The sequence below is a fragment of the Martes martes genome, assembly GCF_963455335.1.
Source record: "Martes martes genome assembly, chromosome: 4".
In the NCBI taxonomy this organism is placed as follows: domain Eukaryota; kingdom Metazoa; phylum Chordata; class Mammalia; order Carnivora; family Mustelidae; genus Martes; species Martes martes.
Genome location: NC_137891.1, coordinates 162,944,112 through 162,960,697, shown reverse-complemented (window position 1 = coordinate 162,960,697; position 16,586 = coordinate 162,944,112). Strand labels below are relative to the sequence as shown.

General features: G+C 53.4%; 1 protein-coding gene across 1 annotated transcript; it reads right to left on the bottom strand.

Moving 5' to 3' along the window:
• Positions 1-3,673: 3,673 nt before the first annotated feature.
• Positions 3,674-16,209, bottom strand: RSPO1 (R-spondin 1; the record flags this gene model as incomplete). Its single annotated transcript, XM_080802253.1, is given in 6 exon segments — positions 3,674-4,423; positions 5,177-5,365; positions 5,631-5,780; positions 7,789-8,020; positions 8,022-8,067; positions 16,112-16,209. Coding segments are annotated over 6 exon segments (882 nt in total). The 3' UTR covers positions 3,674-4,256.
• Between the last annotated feature and the right edge of the window lie 377 nt (positions 16,210-16,586).

The window sequence follows — 16,586 nt, the reverse complement described above, 5'->3', positions numbered from 1 at the left end:
AACTCAGGACCCACAGAGGCCCACGTTATGTTCCCTTCCCCAGTGGCCTAGAGCTTCACGAGCAGCTCTAGAAGGCACAAGGAGATGGTGCAGAGAAGGTGAATGCCTTAGAGTGTCACCAAGGTGATGCAGGAGATGCAGGAGGATTCAAATCATTCCAGGTTCTAAGATTCTGATTTTTGCTTTGATGTTGTTTTAGAGGAAAGCTTAAGGTAATGCTTCTCAAATGCTTAATATGCATGTGAAGGACTTGGGGACCTGAAGCAGATTCAGAGTCTTTACGTTGAGGAGGGGAGTGAGATTCTGGACTTTTAGGCTCTGAGGTTGCCGACCCACGGCCACACTTTGAGTATCCAGGACCTAGGGGATCTGGGACATTAGGGCACATCAGAGCCAGAGGCAGCCAAGATGTGGAGGGGCTGAGGCTGATGCCCAGAAGAGAGGCAGAACAACAGAAAGACTAGAATCAGAGGCTGAGGTAGGAAAAGAGAAAGACACAATGGCGAAAAGAGGGACAGACGAGGACAGAGTCAGAGAAACAGGGAGGGGCAGAGGCAGAGACCAAAGCCGGAGATGGAAGACAGATGACCAGAGAGATGGCAAAGATAGCGCCAGGGTCAGGGAGAGGGGGCTGTGGGGAGCCGGACCCCCAGGATATAGCTCAGCCTCCAAATCCTGGCCTGCAGTGAGGGGGCTATCCGGTATGGGTGGGAAGAGCCCCACAGAGGGTCAGGTGCACACACCTGAGATCCCTCACCTTCCAAACCTCCATCCTTCCCTCACCTGCACCAGCCTCTCCTAGCTCCCGTCTAGCTGTCCCTCCACTGAGAGCCTTCCACTACTGATTTTCCCTTTCCTCTTTCATGGATTCAACCTCTTTCTCTAAACTGGACGCTTCCCAGTGGGTTTTAAACATTTTCGTCTTTCCCACCTTAAAAAAAAAAAAAAAAGAAAGAAAGAAAGAAAGAAAGGAAAGAGAAGGAAAGGGGAGGGAAGGAAAAAAGACTCTCTCCACCCTCATCTCTCTTTCCAGCCCCTGTCGGGCTTCTCCCCATTTCTCAGCTAAACTTCCTGAAGGATGGTGCGTACTGATTTTGGCACACGAGTTCTAAGTCTGATGGACAATTTCCAGTCTTTGTTTACTTGGTCCCTGAGCACCTTAGGCCCTCGTGATCTCTCTCCTGCTTGCGGACTCCCTTGTTTCCTCCCCTCCTGCTGCTCTGCCTTCTCTGCTGATTGAGCCCCATCTTCCGAAATTTGTACCTGGAGGGTCGCACAGCTGAGTCCCCAGCCTTCTCTTCCTCCAGCTCTCATTTTATGCTATCTCTTCCAAACCCTCAGTTACCTTCTCTACATCAGTTCATGCTCCAGCTCCAACTTGCCCTGTGCAGGCTAGACCTTCGCTTGTGTCTACACACTATCTACTCGCCATGGTCACCAGGATGTCTCAAAGGCACCTCGCACTCAACATGATCAAAACCTTGTCTTCCCAAACCAGTCTTCCTGACCAGTTCCCCATCTCAGAACACTGAACCATCACCCTGGCGGTGTTTGAGCCGGAAATGAAGATTTTGTCATTTTGTCCTTGACCCTTTCTCTCCCCTTCTTTCCTCTTCCACCTCCAGTTTATTACTAAACTCTGCCAACTTTATTCTCCAAATGCCTTGTGACTTTATCCACTTCTCTCCATTTCTACCCTAGTCCGTGTCTGCAACACCTCTCGCCTGGATGACAGCAATAGCCCCCGACGCAGCTTCCCTTCAATCTGCCTTGTACACTACAGCCATCAGAATTTGTATTTGTATTTGTATTTGTAAAATACAAATCCGTTCACCTTGGCCTGCTGCTTAAAACTCTTTAGCAGCTTCCTCTGGCTCTGAGAATAAAGACCCAAATCCAGGGGCGCCTGGGTGACTCAGTGGGTTAAAGCCTCTGCCTTCAGCTCAGGTCATGATCCCAGGGTCCTGGGATCGAGCCCCACATTGGGCTCTCTGCTCAGCAGGGAGCCTGCTTCTCTCTCTCTCTCTCTACCTGCCTCTCTGCCTACTTGTGATCTCTGTCAAATAAATAAATAAAATCTTAAAAAAAAAAAAGACCCAAATCCAGGAGACCTTTCTAGAATCATCTCACTTGCTTGCCCTCCAGACCTTCCAGCTATATTGGTCTTCTTTCAGTTCCTTGAACACCAATCTCCCTTCTGCCACAGGACATTTGCATGTGCAATGCCATCTATACAGAGCTCTGCTGTCCAACACAGTAGCCACTAGCCACATGTAGCTAGTGAGCCCTTGAAACATGGCTGGTACAACCAAAGAGCCAAATTGTTAATTTACCTAATTTTAATGATTAAATTTAAAATGTAAAATATAGTCAATTCAAATTATTGGAAAACTATTAACTCTTCCTGAAGCAGGAATTCAGTATGTGAGTCTACTTTTCCATTTTTATGAAATCTAAATACCAGTCAAGTTATTTCTGTTGGAAATTTACTGTCCAAATTAAGATATGCTACGAAGTGCAAAAATACACAGAATGTTGAAGACTCAGTTTGGAAAAAAAAAGGAATGTGAAAGATGTTGTTAATAATTTTTATATTGATTACATGTTAAAAAGATAACATTTGAGCATATACTTGGTGTAATAATAATTAAATTAAATAAGTGGCTATAATTAAAATGAACTTCACCTGTTGCTTTTTTACTCGTTAGATGTGGCTACTAGAAAAATTTTAAATTACGTCAGTGGCTCATCTGGTATTTCTATCAGACAGCACTGGTCTAGAACACCATCCCTTCTCTTTGTCCTAACCCCTACTCATCCTTCAGAGCTTGGCTCAAATACCACCTCCACTGAAAAGCTTCCCTGAGATAAAGCCTTATTTTTATTTACTTTTGTAGCTCTGTGTATGTGCCAGTAGTTGCCTGGTCTTAACCCTACCCATTGGTAATTACATATTTATTTTGTTCATGCCTGTTACCCTGACCAACTTCTAACTCCAGGAGAGCAAGGCCTATGCCTGGGTTCCCCCTAGAAACCCCTCAATCCAGGGCCCATATGGCACATATGGATGCCAGTGGACACTTGAGAACGCCACAGGAGGTCTTGATGTCCGCTGTCCTGTCCTTGGATCCAACAGTCCCCAACCATCTCGGAGAGCCTGAGCACTCCCTTCCGCTAGGGTGTCACTGCAGTGCTCTAGGACTCAGATTCTACCTCTCCCGGATGGGAAGTCTTCCTAAACAGGGGGACCAGCGCCCCTCCTGTGACAAGCTGGCCAGGACCTGGGTTCCCACCATAGACGTGATCAGAGCAGAGCTTCTTAAACTTGAACGCGCGTGCCAGTGACCCGGGACCTCACTGTAACGCAGACTCTGGTTCATCAGGTCTGAGATGGGACCCGAGACTCTCCCTTCTAAACTGTCCGGGGATAACGTGGATGCTGGTCCACAAACCACACTTTGAGTGACAAACAAGGCTGCAGAAAACCTGGCTATCACCCTCAGAGTAGCCTCGAAGTTTTCTTCCTGCTCTGGGCCTTCTGCCCTGGGGCCCATGAGGGGGGTCTCTCGAAATTCAGCCCTGTCCCGTCCTGCTCCCAGGTAACCCACCAATCCCTGTCCCCTGTGAAGGAATGTGGTGCCTGCGGCTACCGTTGTCATTTGGTTTTGTTTTTAATTTGAAATAAACCTGTGAACAGTTTTCAGAGTCGGGGCAGCCCTGATACGGATCGTGGGCATGTAACAGTACTCTCCAAGGATAAAGTCACACAGCTGGAAATGCTGAACAGTCCCCAAGCTCTGGCTCCTGTCTGCCATGCTGGGCCGATCCTATCAGCTCCTCCAGAAGGATCCATTCTCTTTGGGCTTGGACGCTGGGAAATGTTCCCTCTGACATGTCCCTTGGGAGCATCGCAAGCCAAGTCTTTGCCATTGGGCCCTCTACCAGGCAAAGGGGACCCCCTCTACCTCCCCACCCTGTTCCTGCAGTGATGTCCGAGAGATAGAAGTGTCTTCCGGTGGCCTTGGTTGTGTGTGTGTGTGTGTGTGTGTGTGTGTGTGTACACGCGCGCACGTGTGCACGTACGTGTATGTTGGTTGCATGTTTGGACATGGGCCCTGTGTGTGTATGTCTTTGTGTCCATATATGTATGGAGAGCGCATACATGCTTTGCCCCCAGCGCTCCAGTCCGGTAAAGCTTCCATCACACAGAGCAGCGCTGGACTCTTCCTGCGTGGGCCTGGAGGTGGCGATCATCCCTAGGTGGGCCCGGCAGGCGTGACCGGCCCCACTGTTCCTTGGTGCTGCGGCTGTTGGTGGCCCTTGCGTCTCCGAGAGCCGGCGCCCGCCTCCTTGCTCTCCTTCCTGCTCGGGTTCCTGTTGGCGTTCTCTCGCCGGCCCTGGCCCCCTTTCCTCCTCTTCTGCCCTGCAACCCCAACAGCAGGAAGAGTCAACAAAGGACGTCCTGCAGCAAGTGAGGAGGCCCCAGGCATGGCCCAGGGCTCGAGGAGGGGAGTGGGGAGGAAGTTGGGGGGTGGAGTTACTGCCTTTAGGCTGTGGCGGTCCCCCTCAAGGCCTCTTCTGACTAGCGGCCACTTCAGAGGACCCTGCAACATGGTTATGGAGACAGGTGTCCCAGGAGCCTTTCCCCCATCCCTCGATGAACCAGACACCCTCCTCTTGCTTGTGTCTCTCACAGACCTTGAACCTCAGTGGGCCAAGATGTTTGGTGCAGCTCTCAGGACAAGCAGGAAAACCCCCAGCTCCTCCGCCCCACTCCACTGCCTCTGGGGGCGGCTGCCACCTCATGGCCAACTACAAGCTGTGTGACCTTGGTCACATCACTACACCTCTCTGAGTCTTAGCACCTGCTTCTGTGGCCCCCCTCAGACCTCTGAGGGTCCCTCTAATGCCAACATCCGCTGGCTCAGAGGAAATGGGGAAACTAGGAGACACAGACACTGAAGCTTCCAGCTCCCACCACACGGAGTTCTGGGGACTGCTCTCTGCCAGAACCCGGCACGGGTTCCCCCAGCATGGCATCTTGAACTGGAGGTTCCCATCTGGCCCCGGCCTGCGGCCCTTTCCCCGGGTGACAGGCAGGAGGCAGACGTGATCAGACCTCCATGGCTGTCCCCGACTCCCCCCCCCGGGGAGGCACAGGCCACACGCAGCTCACCCTCGGGACAGGGTGTCCTCCGCACTGTGCACCTGCGGGTCTCCTTGGTGTCCGAGCAGATAGCATGGTCCCCCCCAGGGGCGTGGAGCACCCTCCGAGTCCGCTCCTCGGAGCCCCTCCGGAAGCCACAGAGCCTCTTCTTCTTAGAGCACGGCCCCCACAGGGACCACTCGCTCATTTCACATTGTGCTGGCAGGAAGGGAGGGAAGAGGGAGAGAAAGAAGGGGAGGAGGGGGTCACCTCAGGGTACCCCAGAATGCCCCAGGGGAGCCCCTCCCACCCGCTCTCTGCCTGAGCCTGAGGCTGGAGGCGTCTTTGGTCCAGAGGCCAGAAAAACCTTGGGACGAACCCCACAGGGCTGTCGGGGGAGGGGCTGCAGGTGGGGGATAAGCAGGCTCTCAATGCCCCTTCCCTGGGGCCCAACCCCCTTGGCCCGTAGCCCCCCCAAACTCACCAGGACTGCTGCACTCCATGGTGCCGTTGGCGGCCGCTGAGCCCTCTGGACAGGTCGGATAGCAACGGCCCTTATGCAGGTACAAGCTCTCCTTACACTTGGTGCAGAAGTTGTGGCTGAAGCAGGCCTCACAGTGCTCAATCTTGCACTCTGAGGAGAGGGCCAGATTGGGGACCTCTGGCTCACCCCCATCCCCAAGGCCCCTCCACCCTGAGGGCAGCCCCCCCAACCCTGAGGGCAGGACCCTGGCCCTGAGCTGCCATGACCGAGGAGAGTCCTGGGAGGGAGGGAAGGCAAGGGCAGGGTGAGCAGAGGAAGCCAAAGGGGTCGCTCTTCAGTGCTGGCTGGGCGGGTCAGCTACCACCACCCCAAACCCAATCCCAGGCCCTGGAACCAAGGTGAGGCACAGAAGAGCTGGTTTCAGAGGAGCAGGGAGGGACCCTCTGGGATTCGTTGGGGGGCGGGGGGAGAAGGGTCCCAGTGCATCATGGCACACCAGAGGACCACCTAATCAGAGTTGAACTGAGGAATACAATGATCCCCGCTCACAGCTGTATGGTTTCCTCTCACCATAGCTGGGCATCCGTGACACCCCAAACCCTGGTTCCCCTCCTGCCCTGAGAAAAGAATCTGCTTGGAGGGGGAAGGAGAGATCTCAGGGCAAATTCCTCTCCCACTGCAAGGCCCAGTTCCAGGAACCATCTTGGTTGGACTCCTGGGTCCCTCCCTCATCCCCTCTTGCCAGCTCTCCCTCCTCTGGGGAAGTTGGGGGAGGGAGGGTCACAGGGCCCCGGCTGGAAGCAGGCAGAGTCTTTCACAACCTCTCCCTTCCCAGACCGTGGGCAAGGCTGACTTCTTCCCAGTCTCTGGCACCTGCAGCTGGGGCTGCCAGTTTTGCGGGAGCTGGCTCCGTCAGGAACTCCTACCCCAAACACCCTGAGGACCAAGAGGGCAGCCCCAGGGTCCCCCCTCCATCCTCAAAGGCTTCCCACCCCACCGCACCTGACCCCTCCTCCATGCCTCCTGGAGGCTCCTTGTCCTCCACTCCTCCCTCCTTTCTCAGACTCCTGGGTCTGGTTGCAGGGGACATACAGTAAGGGTAGCCACTAAGGGCTTTCTATATGCCTCTGGCAACAGCCCTAGGGGGAAAACTAGCACTCCCATTTCAGACATGAGGCTTTGAGAGGCTGCAACACACCCGAAGTTATACAACGAGAAAGAGGCAGAATTAAGCTTAGAACCCAAGGCTAATCTCGGGTCAGCTGTTTCCCCTGCAGGCCTCATTGCTATCAGCCTCCCAAAAAAGGGCACCTGTCACTTAGGTCTCATCTCCCTCGAAAGGCTGTTGTGAGGCTCAAAGGACACACGCTGGAAATGCATTCTAATCTCCCAGGCCCTGAGCGAATGGGAGGGGCACTGGCATTGTTCACTGGAGTGTGTTCCCTGCCTGTCCCCCAGTATGTCACAGTGAGCCTGAACAGAGGTGGGGCAGCATGTGCCTTCGAACATGCGGAGCTACAGTGGCTGTGGGGGAGCCCAGACCAGCCGGCAAGAAGACTTGGACACGGGGGCGGGGCAGGAGGGTGTGGGGAACAGACAGGCTGGCAGGGGCTTGAATTTCCCTGTGGTCAGTGGGGCCGGGGTGGTTTTCAAACAGTAGCGTGATGGGACAGGACACGTGTCTCAGAAGCATCTTTCTCGCTGTCATGCGGAGGGAGGGCTCAAGGGAACTGGATGAGTGCTGGAGGACAGAGAAGCAGGCTACTGAGATAGTCCAGGAGAGAGGCAGTAGGAACCCTGGGCGAGACTACGGCAGTAAGGATGGAAACGAGAAGCAGCAGGCACGATCTGGTCATTAGATGGGTGGGAGAGGACATGAAGGACAGGCTGGCTCTCGGGTCGATGGCGTGAGTGACCCAGGACACCACGGCAGTGGAAGTGGGTACAGGTTTGGAGGCAGGAGATATGGCTCTGATATGGACACATGGAGCTGGGAAGGTGGAGGGACTCCCTGAGATGTCGGGCTGGCCGCTGGATACTTGAATTGGAGCCTCATCTACCCTCCTCCATGTCCCCTCTCCTCCTCCTGCCGGCCACCAACCATTCAAAGCACCCTCCCCCAGTGTCCAGAGTCTTCTCCAGCCCTCCCCACACTCACTGATGCACTTGTTCATGTCGGGGTTGCGGGCATCGAAGTATCCCGGGGGGCAGGAAGGCAAGCAGACGCCCACCTGGCGAATGTCGTTCCTCTCCAGCAGGATGAACAGTTTGGGCGAGCACTTCAGGCAGCCGTTGACCTCAGAGCAGAGCTCACAACCTTTGGCACAGGCCTGGCTCCCCTCTGCACTGACTGCAAGGGTGGAAGAGGGGTAAGAAGGTGGCTGGAGGAGAGACCTCCATCTCTCCCAGGCTCCCATGAGGGTGGGAAGCGAGTAGACTGGAGTTTCATCCTCCACGACAAATGTGCTTTTCAGAGAGTACAGGCCAGCATGTCCACTCCTTGTAAGGCTGCTGGACAAGCCTCCCAGCATCATCCCTCAAGGGAACTGGCACAGATGTCCGAAACAAGAGACCCCCCCCCATCCCTCCGAAATGTCTGCCCCGGCTCCAGGCACAACGCTGGCTCACTCTCCAGGCTTGCTTAGCCATTTCCCGAGGAGCTCCTGAAGCTGCACCTTTCCTGGAACCTTCCCCAGCCCTCCTGAGAGGAAGAAAAGCTCAGCCTCAGGTATGAAAGGAGGGGATTTTTTTTTATCCTTGCGAAAGTTTTAAGGTCAAGAAGGACAACGGGTTAAACTATCTGAGAAAAAGATCGTCTGCTCGGACACAGGAGGAATAACTTGGGTCTGGAACAGTGGTCTCAACCAGAAATTATTTTGCTTCCCAGGGGATATCTGGCAACACCTAGAGACACTTCTGATAGTCATACTGGGGAAGAGGTTGTTGCCGGCATCTAGGGGAGACAGGTTGAAGGTACTGGTAAACACCCTACAAGGCATGGGGTGGGAGGCCCACAACAAGCTGCCTGGTTCAACATGTCAGTGATGCTAAGTTTGGGAAACACTGGCCTTCCTTTGAGTCAGTGTGACCTCCAGCCCCAGCATGGGGTCTTAACCCTTTGATGTCACTTGTTTAACCAAAACTCCCCGCACCCCTCCCAAGTATCCAGTGCCTGGTGAGCACTGGGGACATGGAGGGAGGCTGGCCTGACCACTCCAGACTGATCCTTCAGTGATCCAGGCAGACCTGCAAAGAAGTAAACACTGGCAGCCACAAGGCCTAGCAAGAGTGAACTCAAAAAGAAAAGAAGGAAGGAGTCATGAAGAAGGTTTCCTTTGGGCCCACTCTTGAAGAATTAGTAGATATTTGTCCATCACGAAGTAGAAGTGAGTGTCCTTCTAGAAGCAGGCCCACAGAGGTAGAAAAGAACCCAAAGGGAATTACAGATGATTTGGGGTGCAGAAGGGACAGGGAGGTGAATGGTGAAAGACAATCATGCTAAGAACTTGGACTTGATCCTGCCAAGCAGCGTTTCCCAAAGAGCATTCCTGGAACACGCTTTCCCCTAGATGTTCCTCAGAGGCTGTGGAGAAAAGGCCAGGACATCAAGGAAGGCAGAACACTGGGTCCACAGGTCTCAACAGGGTTCTTTAGCACAGGGCTTCTTCAACCTTTCCCATGCTCCTGAGCAGAGTGACTCCCTAAGAGGGGGACAGAGGAAGCTTCACCTGCCAAACATTTTGGCCAAAGGACCCCTGTTTTGCAGAGTTTTTCTTGGGACCTTTCTCATAACTGATTAGTCAGTAGGAAGCTATCAGCAAGGCACAGGACCCGAGCTGATTTACATGTTGAAAGGTTCCTCTGGTAGCCTGGAAGGAGACCAGGGACCGAAGAACCATCTGGAAGGAAGCTGATCAGATCAACCAGGTGAGAAAGATGAGAACATCTTAAATAAAATTCTGCAAAGTTGGAGATGGACAGAAGAAGATTTGAGAGAATTTGGCAGAGGAGACCAACAGGAAGGAGAAGTCTGGGGTCAGGGCTAGGGTAGGTGGTAGTGGGACAGTGGGGCTGGTCACTAAATGAGGTCCACCCCACAGGAAGAAAAGCAAGTGGAGAAGGTAACACACAGAGAGGATATGAGCCACTTAGGAGCAAGCATGAAGCAAGGAGCTGGAGATGCAGGCTGGGGGCAGAGCACCGGGGGGAATCAGAACAGACGGGCCAAGATCATGGGGTGTAGGGGACCCCGAGCTTAGGCTGGACCTGTGCCCTGGGGCAAAACACGGTGTCTCGTGTGCCTCCTTTCCCACCACTGGAAATGGATGTGAGGATGTCTACTCTGGAGGGCTACTGGGAGAAGTACCTGCTGCAGGAGCGATCCCTGATGTCAGAACCGGAGAATGAGCAAGAGTTAAGAAGGTGAGCAGAAGGGGAAGGGGCTGGAAAAAACACAGCCATTTCACAACCACCATGGCTGCTGACTCCCACACGTGGCACGCTCACTCTGTTCCCGGGGCTCCTCATGATCCTTACAACCCACGCAGCAGGTGTGATTATTAGTTTGTAAGCCTTGTTTTTACAGAGGAGGACTTGGAGAAGTGAAATGACCTGAACAAGGCTTTGCAGCCAGCATGTGTGCAAACGCAGAGGGAACAAAGTTTAGGAAGGCCAAAGGCAAGACCACATGAGCTAATGTGGAGACCGGAAGTTCAGGTAGATTGATTTAAAAAAAAAAATAGAGAATTGATTTGTATAGAGCCGATGTTAATTAATCAATATATTTAAAAATTAATATTGTTCTTGGTTTAGTTCTTCTAGGAGCAAAAATATTCAAGTGTTACGTTGGCGTTACGAGGGAGCCCTTGGGTTTCCTTTTCCATTTTGGTCCTTTATTTGGTTGTATTACAAATTAATAAGTTTGTTTAGATTTTAGGTACTGCTTCTACTTCAAAGATATTATATTCTCTATTATTCAAAGTTTCTACTGAATTCATTGTGGAAGTGAACGTCCCCTCTATTCTTGGTTGGTTTCAATAACTGAACTGATCCCAGCGTCCTATTCGCCAGCTATATAACTATGTTCCCATGCTCGTGACTTTATCCTTGTCATTTTTGCTAAGGACAGATTTGCAAAAGGCCCTCTCAGAATCCTGCTGTCCATCTCCCAATCCACCAGCACATCTCTGTGTGCATTTCTCTTCAGATCTCTCAGTGACACAGCAAGAGAAAGCGTAGAGTGCTCAGGATCTGAAATCAGCGCGGGGGCAGGGAGCGTGGAGGGAGTGGTTAGATGTGAAGCTGGAAAGGGAGGCAGGCCAAGATAAGAAAGGGTCTTGAATCTGGACAAAGGAGTTTGGACATTGTCCTAAAGGCAGTGAAGAATTACTGGGGGCTTTAAAATCAGAGACATGGTCGGATCACTCTGTGATAGGGAGAATGGGTCATAGGGATGGCAAGTCTGGAGACAAGAAGATACCTCAAGCCCAAAGAGACAGCTGGTTGGAGAAGATGCAGAGGAGTGGACACAGGTGAGATACTCACGTGGGAGAATCAATAAGACCAGGTGATGTGGGCTAGACATGGGGCTGAGGGCTGGGGAAAGTGCAAGCTGAGGGTGACTCCAAGGTGTTGGGCTTGTGTGACAAGGTGGCCCTGCGCCCTTAGCCAAGAGGGGACCACAGGAGGCGGAGCAGGTTTAGGTGGGGGAAGGATGAGTAGTCAGGTTTTAGATGTGTTGACGTTGTGGCTCCTGTGGGATATGTGGGGGGAGGTGTCTATTAGGCCGTTGAACCTGTGGGTCTGGAAGTCAAGGGAAATATTTTGGCTGGAGACTTCAATGTGGAGTCTTTAACATGAAGACAGTCATAAAGGCATGAGTGCCCACAAGACAGAAAGGACAGTGGGTTGAGAGAGTGAGCAAAAGAACCAGGAATTTAAGGGAAGGGCAGAAAAAAGAAAGGCCACTCAAAGGCACAGTGAATAGGAAAGCCAAGAGCAGAGCTCACTGAGCAGGCCAGGGAGGCGTTGCTGTTCCAAAGCTGCTGAGGTGTCAGGCAAGGAGGCAGCAATGGTGCCCCTGGTGGGGGCAGAGGGCAGAAGGCAGGGGTGGAGGAGTAGAGGAAGGAGAGTCATCTTGTTCAAGAAATCAGCTGTGGAGCAGGGGAGAGATGCAGGGATCCTACTTTGAAAGCTGTGGTCATCAGTGGTTAAATCGTGGGAGTGGGAGTCATCCCGAGGCAGAGCCTAAGCATCGGGGCAACACTCACTCAACAGGCCAGCCGAGGAGGAGGGGCTCAGAGAGAACTGAGAAGGAATCCTGGGGTAGGGGTGGGGGGTTGCTGAGGGAGAGTGGACACAGGAGCCAAGTTGCAAAGGAGGAGATGTGCAGAGACAGCTGGGAGGAGACCACAGCTACACACCAGCATGGGGAGGTGACCCACTGGCTGACCCCAAAAGGAGCAATTCTGGTGGAGTGGGGGATGGGAAGTGAGTGGAAGGGGTGGAGGTGGGGGTAAAGAAGTAAAGCGGTAAAGGGAGGAGAGGGCCAGAAAGCATCCGAGAACATAGGAACAGAGAGGGGAGAGCAGCTGGGAGCAGGGGCTGTGATCACAAGCCTCTGAGACTTCGAGGCTGGGTGAACTGATGGGGTGAAGACCCGAGGATACAGGAGAGTCGCAGTGCAAAGCAGGGTGGCCTTGGGGCTTGAGACAAGGACAAAGGGAAATGAGCTCCATAAAGTTTGGGGGCGCAGGAAGGAGAAGGAGAGCTTATCAAGGAGGAGAGGAGTTCAGTGACGGGCAGGGGTCAGTTCAATGAGGAAGGGGATGCTGGTCAAGAAGGATAGGAACCCAAGGGTGTTCTCAGCTTAATGAGACAGGTGCATGGGCAATGGGGTGCTAATAGACAGCCACAGGGAGGGGGGGCTTCGCGTGCGGGAAACGGGGTCCAAGGAAGATGATGGGTGTTGGGGGATGCCTAATGATTCAAAGGGAAAAAACTGAGGCTCATTCCATAGACATTTACTGCACACCTAACCTGTGCCCAGAAAGGCTGGGAGCTGGGGACCTAGAGCTAGAGCTGAGGCATAAACAAAGGCCCACCCAGGGATACGGCAAGCAGGGCTGGCTCACGTTGTGTGAGTGGATGAGTAATGGAAGACACTCCCTTACCCAGCCGGCTAGGTGAAGAGGGTGTGCCACACAGGAGGAACAGCCTGTGCAAATGCTCTGAGGCACCGAACATCCTAGTGCATTCACAGAATGGAAAATAGGACTTTATGCTACTGGCAGGGAAGGGAACCTCAGAAGGACTCGGCCAGATTCACCACATGCAAAGTTCCTATGTCCATGATGGAGGGAAGCGCACAGGGGAGGTAGCCTTGTAGGGCTGTAGCTTTGCTGTGGAGGCTGGGTGGGCTGGAAGTGGAGGGCATTCAGAGAGAGGATGGAGCCTACTTCCCAACCTCTTCACAAAACCCGCTCACACAGCTCTGCCACCGCCAAGCCCTCAGTGAAGCCCACCTCCCCAGGCTGGGAAGGCAAGGCTGTGCACCCCCTCCATTCCCTGGGGCTTCTTAGGCCCCTTCATCCATTCTTGCACAAAACCTTTGCAAACTGATGTTCCTACAACCAAAACACCCCCGCCTAAAATCCTCTAATGGCTCCCTATCACCAGCAGAATTGAGACCCATCTCGTCTTACTAACTTCTTTACCTGGCCTAAAAAGCCTCCATGAGCTGATCCTACTCACCTCATCTCTCAACACTACCCCTCAGCCAAATAGAACTATTTTCGTTTGTCTGCACACATCACATCATTGCACACCTCCGTGCCTTTGATCAAGTTGGTCCCTCTGCCTGGAACATTCTCTTCCACCTCCTGAGCCTGACGAACTCCATCCAGCCGCAAAACAAAAGCTACCTCCTCTAGGAAGTCTCCCCTGATCTCGCTTCCCCACAAAGTCTGGATGGGGTCAGACGGGAGAACCGGGCTTCAGTGAAGGAATGAGGGACTCAAGGGGGCAGGACTGAGTAGGAGACCCAGGAATCAGCTAGAAGAGTCTCAGTAAGGAGAAGGAGTACTCAATGCGAGGAGTAGTGAGTCAAGGTGGGCACCCTGAGGACCAGGCAGGAAAGCATTCAGGAGAGGGTGAGGGCCAGTGTGGAGACAAGAGGCTAAGCGAGTGAAGAGCGGGCTTAGGGAGGGGAGGGAGGATCCTCAGTGAATGGGAAAGGAGGAAATCACCCCTCTAGGGTTCCTAACTCACAGCTAAGAGCGCTTTTCTCAATTTCACTCCCTCCATGCAGGGAGACCATCACCCAAGTCTGAGATCAGCCGTTTCTGGACTCTAAATTGGTATATGTCTCCCGATCGGAGCTCTAACAGGTGTCTTCTGACAGCAGACAGAGTCGACAGACCTGAGGCTCTCCACACAGCCAGCCTACCTCCCCATGCTGGCTCCCCACTGCCCCCTCCCCAGTGGCTACAAGGTTGAGCAGCCACACAGCATCGTGGTCCTTTCTTCCCTCCCTTCTCCCCAGAAACCCTAGGGCGACACGGTCCACGCATTGTTCATGTAACAACGACATGCATCCCGAAGTCTAGACAGAGCTTTGCTATTTTCTAAAGGGTTCCCACCAAATACACATGCATAAATAAAACCTCCCGTAGGCTGTACTATATCCCTTTGCAATCACCCTTGCAGCTTTATGATTTTTTTTTATGATTTTTATTCAACAAGCATTGTCTAGCAACCCTCATCCCTCTCCAGGTCCTCACTGCACCCCAAGTCTTTCCCCACCCTCACATGTCACCATCAAGGACGTCTGCACTCATGCCACCTGCTACGGGGCTGTGGCCCCATCAAATTGGAACATTCACCTGGCCTTGGCAGGGACCAGGTCCTTCTGATGCTCAAGGAAGTACCTTGTTATTGTTGTTATTGTTGTGGTTGTTTTCGATACAACAGACTTGAACCCAGGTCTTCGACCCCTGGCTGGGGGTGGGGGGGGCTCTGCCTGTGAGTGGAAGTGTGACAGCTAGTGTGTGTCGCATGAGCATGAGTGCCCCCCCCAACTCTTGGAAACAAAGGAGATTGGTTATGAACCGCTAAACCACATTAGGCCCGTGAAGCCCAAGATACCGGAGTAAGGAGGAAAATCAAGGCCTCGCTGATGATTAACCCTAACCGCCTCTAATTGTGGGTTAAGCCAGGGATTTTCAGCTTCACCAATTTTCTGAGCTTCTCTCCCTGGGCTGAGTTCTGGCCTGGGCCGCGCCCGGTGGGGACCCAATAGAACTCCACTGCCTCCCGACTTTTCCTGGTGGGCCTGGGTTTGACAGCCTCGGGAAGAAGTAAGAGGGGCTTGTCCTGCACTTCAGAGGAGCCTCCTGCCTGTGGGAGTGACATCCCTTATGGGGGATGCTGAAAGGGAGAGAGCCCTTGGGGTCTGTACCAGAGGCCCCCTCCCTCTCCCTAGCCGGTTGGCACAGCCAGCCCAGCGGGGACTCCCTTCACATACTAGGCAGGTGCGCATACCCCATCCCCCAGCTCCCATCCCCCACCCCCTATCGCAGGAGCCAGGATGAGGCCAGGGGGCTCTCAGGTCTGCCTGGGATGGGATTCTGTAGGGACAGGTTCACCGTGAGCTCCGTCAAGCTCTGCTTTTAGGAAGACAGGGTTCATGGGAATTGGGTTCCAGTATCAATCAGGTGTCCTTAGGCCTATCTGTATCACAAAAGAATTTAAAATTTTTTTTAACTGTGAGAACCCCTCCTTCCAATGACATCTTATGTGGAATCTGGCTGAAAACAGGAAAGAGTGAGCAACCCTCTGGTTGGACGGACAGTGGGGCCACACTCCTTCCCACTGCCTCCCCTTCAGCCCCCAGTGCAGCTCCCCGAATCCCACTGTGCAGAGTTAAAAACCACAGGAGTGGACAGTCTCACGAGCCTCCCTACTCTGCTGTATCTGCCCCCATGAACTTGGCAGGGAAGCTGTTCCCCAAGCTTAGCAGAGCTCCTGGCCCCAAGGGGTTACCGGGGGCCTGCACTCAGCCAAGACCCAAAGAAAAGAGCTGAGAACTCCTATCAGTGAGGAGGGGGCCGAGCACCCTGGGGCCGGGGCCCCAGCAGCAGGGGACCCCATCTCCATGGATACCACACAAAGCTGGTGTTATGTCAAAAGGCATAATCCACACACTGGATCCTCACAAGAGAGGGGTTAATCTAGAAAGCAAAGTCTACAAAGGGGAAAATAGACAAAAGTGGGTAATCTACAGAGGGGCTAATCTCAACAAATTAATCCACACACCGGATAATCCACAAACAGGATAATCTACTGAGTAATCTACACAGCTGTAATAGACAAAATAAAATCTGCCATGGTCATCACCGAATGAAACCGCCGATGGCCCTCTGGTCCCCAGGCGGCCCCCTCCCGCTCCCAAGGCCAGCAGTGGTCCAGCCCCGCTCCATTACTCACTCCGCCTCTGCCTCTTGCCCTTGATCCCCCGGCTGCCGGCAGCGAGATGCATCCAGCTCAGAACCAGGACCACCACACACAGCCCAAGCCGCATAGTCACTTGCCAGCTCCAGGCCCCCGGTAGAAGGGGTGGTCTTTGGGGGGTGGGGGGGGTGGACAGCGCAGGGCTCTTGCTAACACCTGCGGGACTGGTTCAGCAGCAGGAGGCCCAGGCCTGGGCCGTATCCCAAATCCACCATAATCTCAGTTGGGGACAGAGAGGGTGTGGGGAGCCCACGTCTTCATCAGCCCATTGGGAGGTCCAGAGAGCTTTCCCCAAAGGCACCTCGGGTGTGTCACATGGGAGAACTCTTTGCCACTTCAGCGGGGACACCTCCAAAAACCAACCTGTTGGGGGAGGATAAAGAGAGGTTAATTCTGGGGAACCATGGGGTCCCCCCAACTAATGTCTCCTACCCTCCCACATGGTCT